This window comes from Panthera tigris, chromosome C2, assembly GCF_018350195.1.
Source record: "Panthera tigris isolate Pti1 chromosome C2, P.tigris_Pti1_mat1.1, whole genome shotgun sequence".
NCBI lineage: Eukaryota > Metazoa > Chordata > Mammalia > Carnivora > Felidae > Panthera > Panthera tigris.
In genome coordinates, this window is record NC_056668.1 from 57,953,401 (window position 1) to 57,964,625 (window position 11,225).

Consider the following 11,225-nt stretch of genomic DNA (forward strand, 5'->3'; position numbering starts at 1 on the left):
GAAGCAAATACTCCAGAACAAAATAATTTTACCAACCCAATTTCTTGGTAGTTTTTTTTCCTAACCACTGTATTGTCACACATATCCCCTTTGCTACAGCCGTGCACACATGTGTGCAAGGTTACTGAGCTCCAGCAAAACTCAGGAAAATCACCCATTTCCTTTCACTTCCTATCCCACTTATCATAGAGTTTGAATCTTTGCAAGTAAAAAGCTGCTTATATAATGTAGGTCGGCTGAGGAGCTAAAATAAAATCTTGTGAAGTGCCAATTATTTCAAGTTCAAACCCATTTTACCAAGTTTTACTAGACTTCATAAAAGGTACCGTTCCTCTTAGTCTTCATAGTTGCTGGCAGTTTGGTAGCATGGCAGTGAGAGACCCATCTTGGAGACTCTGTGTGCTTTTGAGGTATCAGTAAGTCTCTGGCATCTGTCTAAAGCCAAAGTACCACAGACTCAAAGGCAAAATATTGCAGGAAAAATTCAAAGTAAAACTTGTTCATTTTATTTCATTATGCCTATCCTTTGCCAAATTATGATTCGCGGTGAAGGTCATCCCTGGCTATTTGGTATTCGAAGCCAATCCAAAAAAGTACAATTCTCTATTTGAATCCTAATTATAAGGTTTTCCTCCAAGTATATATGTAGGTCATTTTCCCCAGGGCAGAGGGATGGGGTTATTAACAGAATAAAGTCAAACGCCATTTTGGAAACGTGACCCGTGGTGATACGTGCTTCCTAGATTAGATGAACTTCTCTACTCCAGCCATAGTAAAATAAAAGACATCCACATACATCTTTTCCATATCTGCTCATTGGATAGCTCATTGAGTATGGCTTTGATTCCACATCTCACCTTATTTTAGCTTCACTTCTCAAAACACACATCTCTGCCTTCAGTTTCTACCAGAGGGTGTGTATCAGCCAACATGTATAGCTTTAGGGGATCTCGCAGGGCCGGGGGGAGGGGGGGGCGGTATACTTACTAAATACTGTTCACCAGTCATGTCATGTCTGAGATTATTTAAGAACTAATGTTAGGGGTGGTGATAGGGAGAGGCCCAGGGAACTTCGTGCTTCATTTCCCTGTGTTTTGAAGGGCGATATGCCTCTTGTAAAACTAAGGTTAATGACGTTTTTCCATTTTCTCATCTGCCCTTCTCAAGGAGTAGAACCTGTCCACCTGAGTTTATCCCTCCCCCTCCCCCGCATATTGTAGCATCCTTCTGAAAACGCTATGCATTTTTTAAACTCCAAAGAATAATGTTTATCTTCAGTTCTCATAATCACATAAACATTTGAATGCTTAGGCTTTCCAGTTCATGTCCACTCAAATAACTGTGACCTTAAACGAAATAAGTACTTAGCTATATATGACACGGGGTTGTGCTTTTCCAGGCCCGACCTTTGACACGCTATCTGCCCGTCCGGAAGGAAGACTTTGATTTGCGAAGCCACGTAGAGACTGCAGGCCACAATATCGATACCTGTTATCATGTATCGATCACAGAGAAGACCTGCCGAGGATTCCTTATCAAAATGGGTGGAAAAATTAAAACTTGGAAAAAACGATGGTTTGTGTTTGATCGGAACAAGCGCACATTCTCTTATTATGCAGGTGAGTGATAAAAAACTCTTAAGTGATATATTCAAATCAGGAACTCTCTGCTAAAGAGCAAAGGTAATAAAAGTCAGTATAAATAGGTTGATTGGTAACTAATAGAATTAAGGGTGATATTAGCTTTGTAGGTCTATATTATTTTATATTAGGGTTGTATAGTCCCATGATATGTATGATTTCCTCCCTAGAAATAAAAATTTGGGGCACCTGAGTGGCTTAGTCAGTTGGGCATCCATCCGACTTTGGCGTGGATCATGATTTCAAGGTTCAAGGGTTCGAGCCCTGCATTGGGCTCTGTGCTGATAGCTCAGAGCCTGGAGCCTGCTTTGGATTCTCTCTCTCTGCTTCTCTCTCAAAAATAAATAAACGTTAAAAAAAATTTTTAGGGGCACCTGGGTGGCTCAGTCGGTTGAGCGTCTGACTTTGGCTCAGGTCAGGATCTCGCAGTTTGTGAGTTCCAGCCCCTCGTCGGGTTCTGTGCTGACAGCTCAGAGCCTGGAGCCTGCTTTGGATTCTCTCTCACTGCCTCTCTCTCTCTCTCTCAAAAATAAATAAACGTTAAAAAAATTTTTAGGGGCACCTGGGTGGCTCAGTTGGTTGAGCGTCTGACTTTGGCTCAGGTCAGGATCTCGCAGTTTGTGAGTTCCAGCCCCACGTCGGGTTCTGTGCTGACAGCTCAGAGCCTGGAGCCTGTTTCAGATTCTGTGTCTCCCTCTCTCTGCCCCTTCCCCACTCATGCTCTGTCTCTCTCTGTCTCTCAAAAATGAATAAACGTTAAAATTTTTTTTTTTAATTTTTAAAGAAATAATAAAAATTATCTATTATTTTAAAAGTGTGAATTAGTCTGTTCAGGTTCTGAAATAACCTGAAGTCTGAACAAATATTAAATGGAATTTATCCTTTTAGACCAAAATATTGACTTTTATACCACAAAGCCAGAAAAAAATTTTCTGTTTATTCATTTATGGTCATATGCCCTATTTAAGTCACACACAATTAGGCAGCCTTAGCTGACAGACATCCAGCTACAGTTTGTAAATTAGAATGTTATTTAAGCCGAGAGTAAAGCTCATCAGTGAACAAGTGACCAAGTATTTATTAACTGACTGAAATATTTTTGGATTGCTTAAATGATAGATTGTGAGAAACATACCCACCTGAGTCTTCAAAAAAATACAGGAATATTTATGTAACTGCTGTACTTACTAAAAAGTCTCGGGGCACCTGGATGGCTCAGTCCATTAAGTGTCCAACTCTTGATTTCAGCTCAGGTCATGATCTCAAGGTCGTGAGATGGAGCCCTGTTCTGCATTGAACGTGGAGCCTGCTTAGGCTCTCTCTCTACCCCCCCCCCCACCCCCCTCTCTCTCAAAAAAAAAAAAAAAAAAGAAAAGAAAAAGAAAAAAGTTTCTTACTTACTCCTGGGTCACATATGAAACACGTCCATTGTCAGCACAGATTTAGCTCTGCTCTCTTAAGCAACTAAAGAAAAGTAATATCATGCAAGAGTTTATGAAGAGACCCTGTGGTGACTGTATCAGCGTTTATGAGCAATGTCAAATAAAGAATCAATTGTTAAATCAATGTAATAAGAAATAACAGTCTAGTCACTTAATCTACATAGTGTGAGGTCAGGATATGTTTATGAAGAGAAGTGTGAGGCACCAAGAGGCATGTGGAAAACAAGGAGACCCTGGCTGGGGGGCCCCAGAGTTGGGGTGGGGAGGACCCAGGAGTGCATGCCGTTCAGTTAGGAGCTCTTTGGTGGGGCTCCAGTATGCAGTTAATGCTGTAGTGGCCCCAAGCGAATGGCCTAAACCCCCTTCTGGGTTCCCTGCTTGCCTCTTTTGGGCCTTCTGATCTTGGGTTCTAAGAAAATCCAGAGACGTTCTCTTCAGTTAGTACAATAGGAAAGATGACAGTTTAATGAGAAATGCCAATTTATGTCTGCAAAATCCATAAACAAAACTTTGCCCTGTGCTAGTCTCCAAAGACAACCTCACCCAGAATTTTCCAAAGATAACATGTTAATTAACTTCAGACAAAACAGCTTCACTCTTCTTCTCTGCTTCTCTTCTCCGAGACCCTTATTTCGTTCTTTCCTCTGTCAGCCAGGTCAGCTGCTCACTCCCTCCTCCTTCTGACCTATGTTAGAACCTGTGCTCCTAATGACCACGTAAACGCATTTTTCCAAATGTAAACTTCTTGGTGACCAGTTTTCTCTTTAAAAAATATATGATTTTTAAAATATTTTTATTAAAATATTTTATAATAGTTTTTATAATATACAACAAAAATATATTTTTATATATATCTACATGTTTTATGTAATATATAATAAAAATATCTCTTTTTGATAGATGAATGATTACTCAGAACTGTAACATATAAAACAGGCAAAAATTATGTTTCATTTAGCTTTTTAATATTCCCATATTATATAACTGACCAGTGCATCCTAGTTTGACAGACACTGTCCATTTGGCTCTGTTTACAGCCATCAGTAGCTTGTCCGCTCCCCTGGCCTCCGCCCCTGCTCTTTTCCCAAACATCACCAAGTGCAGGAATAGATCAGTCCACAGGAAGCCTTGCAGATTGCAGTTCAGGCTGGACTTGACCCCACAGACACCACACCCGCCCCTTCAGCTTGTCGTGAGGTAAAGGGTACCGTGCGTGTGAAGGAGCTGTAAACATGAGTTCTGACAGCTAATGTCATAAGTCTCTGTGCTCATCACAGAGTCTCTGTGCCTCCATGCTTGGCCTCCTACATATTAACTGGGTAACCTTAGAAGAGTCTCTAAAGAAAACTGAGACAGAAAATATATCTGAAAATTGATGGGCTAATGCTACCAAAAGGAATGAATAGCTTTGTCGTGTCAAGTTACAATAGCGTTATTAATTCTCTTAGTTCACAATGCTCTTGTGAGGCCAGCATTTTTGAGAGTTCTTTCTCAGATATGAACTGCCCTACAAACAAAAGGTTCATTCCCCAGTTTTCTGCCTCCTTGAAACACTGATGAAATTTACTTTTAGCTCCAGATTTTATTTTACACCTGCTTTCAGAAAGTAAAGTATTATTGTATTCCCATTAATACTGCAGTATCCTTCCCAGTGAACTGATTGAAACCCACTGAATGTGGCATTAATTAAAACAGTGCTTCCCAAGGAAGAGTAAAACAAACAAACAAAAAACCAGAACACATACAAATATGGCCCATGGTCAAACATGGTCAAATAAGTTTGGGAAATGCTGAGTTAAGTGTAATTTAATAGCTTTATATTTTCCACTGAACTTCTCAGGGCTATTGTTTTTCAGACTAGCTTTCCATTGTTGTTGGAAAAAAAGGGACATTCTTGGGTAAAAAACTTAACAGTAGAACAAAAGTGTAGGGGGCACCTGGGTGGCTCAGTCAGTTAAGCATCTGACTCTTGATTTCGGCTCCAGCTCCGGTCATGATCCCACCCCACATGGGACTCCCCACTGATGACACGGAGCCTGCTTGGGAGTCTGTCTCCCTCTCTCTTTGCCCCTCCCCCACTGGTTCTCTCTCTCTATCTCTCTTTCTCTCAAAATAAAAACAAATAAACTTAAAAAAGGTCTATACAATGAAAATAAGTCTCTTTCACATCACAAAAGTTCTGAACTTTCACATCACAAAAGTCTGAAATATCTTTTCAGATTTTCTCTATTCATTTATATATACATTTTTTCAGATACATGTTTATATATGTATATGTTTCAGATAGATGTATATATATGCGTGTATATATATATATATAATACATATATATGTATTCTTTCTTCTTTAATACAGTTAAGACCAGGGGCTCCTGGGTGGCTCAGTTAAGCATCTGACTCTTGATTTCAGCTCAGGTTATGATCTCACAGTTTGTGGGTTCGAGCCCCACATCGTGCTCTGTGCTGACAGCGTGGAGCCTGCTTGGGATCCTCTCTCTCTCCCTCTTTGTTTCTGTCTCTCAAAATAAATAAATGAACTTCAAAAATACACAGTTGAGACCAAATTCTTCACTCTGTTCATAACTTTTGTCGCATAACAGTATTTCAGGATTTTCTCTGACGAGCACTTGCCGATCCAGCTCAGTCTTTCCAGTGGCTGTGTGGATTCCATTATGTGACCCGACCATAATTGGATCAGTCCCCTGTTAGAGTTCAGACAGATTTTTTGCTGTCTTCTGCTGTAACAAACACAAATCCGTGTGCATGTGCATGAGTAGCTCTTATACAATAAAGTTTTAGAAGTGGACTTGCTGAGTAAGAGAATTTTTTGCATTTTTAATTGGTGTATTTTCCCAAACCGCCTTCCAAAAGGAGCTTTCTTATTTGCACTTCCACCAACAGGCTCTCTCTTTTTGCAGCCTTATCCACGCTTTGAACACTTTTTAATATGCTCACATGCATTTATGATCTTCTCTGTGTTTAAATTACAAAATATTTCAAGAACTTATTAGATCGTAGAGTGATGCTGTTTGGTTTGTGATTTGGTTGCTTTTGTTTTTGTTTTACGTTTTTGTTGGGTTTTTATGGCAAATTTGATGAAATCTTGGAAACAGTTTGAAACATGCTGCATTGAAAGATCACTAAATTATTGACATGAAGCTCTACTGGGAACGGGGAAAAAGCATGCTGAACAAGAAATTCATAGAAATATAAGTGGAATATTAATAAATAGAAATATAAGTAGAATATTATTTTAAGTTAGGTAAAAAAACCACCCTTCTTAAAAAAACAAAAACCTTCTTACAAATCTCATTACAACAGCTCTACATATTAACATTTCCATTACAACCACAGTTTGGGAGAACGTGGGGAGATAATCAGTATTGGTGTCAGCAGTGTTTATATTTTGTGTGCTAACTTGACTGTCAGTAGCTCTGGGTTGTCTTTTTGACTGCAGATTTGCTAGAGAGCTTTGGGCAAAATCAATTAGTCCCCGAGGTTTGGGCTGATGGTTCCCTTTTTGTTTGTTTTTTTTTTTTTTCAAAATAGAACTGGGCTAATGCCTTCACCTAAATTATTTGAATTGATCTCAGGTAACTTAAATACTAGATAAATATTGTAATAATTATACTGAAATTATAATCTTCCCAGTCTATCGTTGGTGATAAGGTATTTAACTATTATTGCAGACAAGCATGAAGCTAAATTAAAAGGAGTAATATACTTCCAAGCCATTGAAGAAGTGTATTATGATCACCTCAAGAATGCTAATAAGGTAAACACTGATTTTCAGATGTGAATGAATAATTGGGTTGGAAAAATGGTTTTTGAACTGCAAGCAATTTAGATGTGTTGCTCTGACATAACAGATTGATATGAGCAGAATCACTCTAGAAAAGCGAACATAGAGTAATTAGTATCGCTGATCTTTGGTGGAAGAAAAAATCATGGTGAAATGAGAAAATATTCTGGACATATTGATTCAGGAGACCTGCTAAGTGACTTGCTGAGGTTCGAAGAAGGGTCTACTACCTAGTTATAAGGAAGGATCTTAGTAGGACTAAGAATAGCAGCGGTTATTTATTGCGTACATTATCTTGGCACTGGGCTGGAGCTTTATCTGCAAAGTAGCTGCTAAGAGGATTGATTGGTGAGCTGTGTGAGAGTTATTGTGCAGTGAGGCCAGAAAGATAGTCCTGAGAAAAATGCTGGAGGTGGGGGTACAGGTTCTACGAGAGCAAAAGTAATACCAATTGAGATTTCCACAAACTGGAAAACTTTTGAAGAGGAAAAAGCTCCCATAGATGTCTGTGTTATTTAATGTTACGATTTCAGGATGTTTGTTTTACATTCTTTTCCGTTTTTGATTTTTAGAGTCCTAACCCATTACTCACCTTCAGTGTCAAGACGCATGACAGAATCTACTATATGGTCGCGCCATCGCCGGAAGCCATGCGGATCTGGATGGATGTTATAGTTACTGGCGCAGAAGGTTACACCCACTTCTTGTTGTAGCGAACTGGCGCCAACAGTGTACTTCCGGGCAGACTGCAATAGTCTCTTACAAGAATGAAGCCATATTCAGTCCGGGATGGAGAGACCCGGACCCACAGGCCCATCCCTTTAACTGTGTATACTCAGAACTCCTTTTTACATTAACAGGAAGTCATTTGTAAAAGAGAAAAAGGGGGGGTTGAATTCAAAGCTTGACGACAAGTAGCGAAAGGATTGAAGCACCTGTGAGAAAGAAAACACTATTTTGGTAAATAGCATCACTTATAGGAACACTTCTTATAAACTGTTTTTTATCAATTGTTTACTTTGGTGAAATAAACTGAACAGTTTACAAAAATGTATGTACTTGGAAATACGAAATTATTTTAGCACCCAAATTATTGGCATTGACACTATTCGTTGATCAACTGACGTTTTAAAAACCATTTTGCTGAAGGTTATTTTGTAAGTAGAAGCAAATAAGGGGTTGGAGGAGAGTTTTAGGAGTTTTGCCCTAATTATTAAGTACTGCACCTAAACCAAAGACTTGACGTGACTTCTGTTTAATAGTGGTAGTTTCAAGTGATGAACTGTATTTGGTGTTACTCTACATTTTAAAATGGTACTTTGATGCCATCAGTTACCCAGGAAGTTGACTCTGGAGAGTTACCACTGGCATAAGCGACTGTACATATATAGCAAATCACTTGTTGTAAAAGAAGGAAAAACAAAAAGTTGTGTGTTTTAGACAGAAGCAGTCTTATTAGACAGGCATTCTGTCACTTGGAGCGATTAAAAATAAAGAGACTATTTCATGTTTTGCTAAAGATTTCTCCATTCCCGGTGCTGAGAATAAAGGTAGCCAGTAGCCAATTTCCTTAGGTTGTCTGTTTGCTCTTTATCGTGGAACACACCTTTTTGCAGCCTCACGTGACATAACGATGAAACCAGAGCCCTATTTTCACCAAAGAACAGACCAGTGAAAATACTTACTTACAGAAGTAATGTTATAGAACAAGGAAAATGAACTCCAACTTAATGTTCTCTGTAATGTACTATTTTATTATGTATTTCTTTACAATTAGCTTTAGTTTTTTTAGAGTTAAGTTAATTTTTCTTGAATGAAATGACTTCAGGCAAGTCTCTTTTATAACAGTTTTTCAAATGCCACTTATCCTGGTCTGTCATGTTGTGTGTATTTGTAAGTATGAACGTATTCTTTCCTAGAAGTTTGCAAATGAATAGAAGTAGAGAATAATTAATGGCTTTGCTTACTAGTACAAGGTGAAATGACTAGATTGGAAGTGTCCATAACATCTTGATCTGGCCTGACTGGGTACAGTGTTTAAAAATTTGCATTCTGGTTTGCACACATGTATACACGTTGCCAATAATAAGATTTTGCAACTGGATGACTCATGATTTTACTTGAACAGTGGAGGACAAGGTCACTATTGCAGAAGACAGTTTTATAATCTGTTTTTTTCAGACATCAGCCCTAAACCCTTGTAATGATCTAAGAGAGTGAAATGCAGTTGCTAAAATTTTGTTGGTTAATGTAAGATATAACTTTTCTGTACTGTACTGTACTTTCTCTACAGGATTATGAAGATATTCTAATCAACGTTATATTATGCATGATGTAGTAAGCCTTTTAAAATGTGTGTTAAAATATGTTGAGTATGGATTAAAATGTTGACCAGATTTCACAGCTGAAAATAAACTCATCTCTCACCAGGAGGTTACCTATTGGTGACATAAGAGGAGATGGATTAATCAGCAAAAGTCAATTGTCAACCTCCATAAAGGTGGAGATTTTGTGTGCTAACATTATGATTTGTAGTTTTATAAAACTGAAATGAGATGACTCCTGACAAATGTGACATCTGACCGTCTTTTTGCAAAGATGCAATTATTACTGGGGATTGCAAGGGCTGTGTTTACTTATCTGACAGGGGAAAAAAAATCACGCAGGTGAGAAGTAAAGGATTTTACTTGAAGGCAACCTCACTTGTCTCCCTGGACTAAGGCAGCAGATTTCAAAGAGAGAAATGGCCCTGAACAATATATCCTTACACTCCTGATAATGAAGGCAACATTGACAGTGGGTACGGAAACAATAGGTCTACTTCAAGCCCATCACTGTAGGTAAAAGCATCTTCACTTGACACTAGCCACAGTTTTTCATGATTTGTTATACTGATAAGGGCGGATAGAGAAAACAATCTATGGGGTTCCCTACTCTTTTGAGCAGTGTTTTTCCCACTATGGAGACAAGTCAGATTGTTTTCATTTTGCTGTACATAAAATGCAAGACCTACAAAAATAAAAGGAGAGAATAGGGACAGGAATGATTGAGGATATTTGCAATTATCCAAAACCCACAGTGAGAAATGTTTATTGTTAAGATTTAAAGGACGACGAAGTGACACACATTGTCTATCACCTTAGTGATTTAGTTTCTTTGGAATCTACAACAGGCCTAATGGAGAACTGGCAAAATAGCTCAACAACTTTTGGAGTGCATCCTGAAATCGAGGAGCCGTCCTTGCTATCTGTTTCTGGTACTACACCACTCAAGAAAGATCTATTTAGTTTTTATTTATCCAACTTTTCCCAATGTTCCAATAAGACAGGTTCTCAAGACTCCAAAGATAGGCTGGATTCACTGTATCCAACATTTGCCTTTAACTTTAGCACCAATCATTGCTCCAAAATGTATGACTAACATAGTAAAGTGGCTTTACTTAAGTATTTTATACCAGCCACCTTAACCTTAAGTAGAAAAAAACTAGATAAGATCTTACTTGCTGATGCCTGGGGCCCCCAGAATTCATTTTTTTTTTCTTCTGCTTGCTTATAAGAATAGTGGTGTAGGGGTGCCTGGGTGGCTCAGTCGTTAAGCCACTCACTCTTGATCTCAGGGTTTTGAGTTCAAGCCCTGTGTTGGGCTCCAAGCTGAGCAGAACCTACTTAAGTAAATAAATAAATAAGATAAATAGGGGTGCCTGGGTGGCTCAGTCGGTTAAGCAACAGACTTCGGCTCAGGTCTTGATCTCACAGTTCGTGGGTTCGAGCCCCACGTCAGGCTCTGTGCTGACAGCTTGGAGCCTGGAGCCTGCTTCAGATTCTGTGTCTCCCTCTCTCTGCCCCTCCTCCACTTGTTCCCTCTCTCTCTCTCTCTCTCTCCCTCTCTGAAAAATAAAATGTAAAAAAAAATAATAATAAAATAAAAAATATATATATGGTGTATATATTTATGGTGTGTGTGTGTGTGTATATATATATGTGTATACACATATATATATATATATAGTGCTGTAGCAGATTATATGCATCCTTAGGAACTAATACTGTTCTTTACAGAAGAGTCACAGACTGGAGCCATTAGATCAAGGGCGCTGAAAATGATGCACATTTTAAATTGTGCACAGATTACTTGACAGAAGAGTTTAGCAATTAACCCTGCTACCAACCATACAGGAGTGCCAGTTTTCCATCATCCTCGTCAATAGTTGCTCTGTTAATTTTTCCCAATCTGACAGGTGAGAAAAATAACATGTTATTTTTTTATTCACATTTTTCAATTAGTGAAGTTGAACATCTTTATAGATGAAGCGCCTACTCACAGCCGTTGGCTAATTCCATTG

General features: G+C 38.6%; 1 protein-coding gene across 3 annotated transcripts in view; it reads left to right on the plus strand.

Annotated features, from left to right (window-relative positions):
* The window catches only part of PHLDB2 (pleckstrin homology like domain family B member 2), a 110,152-nt gene extending 99,681 nt beyond the window's left edge, over positions 1–10,471 (plus strand). For all 3 annotated transcript variants that reach the window (XM_042999009.1, XM_042999010.1, XM_042999011.1), the window contains 3 exons: positions 1,400–1,619; positions 6,771–6,856; positions 7,456–10,471. In XM_042999009.1, coding sequence (XP_042854943.1) covers positions 1,400–1,619; positions 6,771–6,856; positions 7,456–7,596 — 447 coding nt within the window. In that variant the 3' untranslated portion in view covers positions 7,597–10,471. The remainder of the gene's footprint in view (positions 1–1,399; positions 1,620–6,770; positions 6,857–7,455) is intronic.
* The last annotated feature ends 754 nt before the right edge of the window (positions 10,472–11,225 follow it).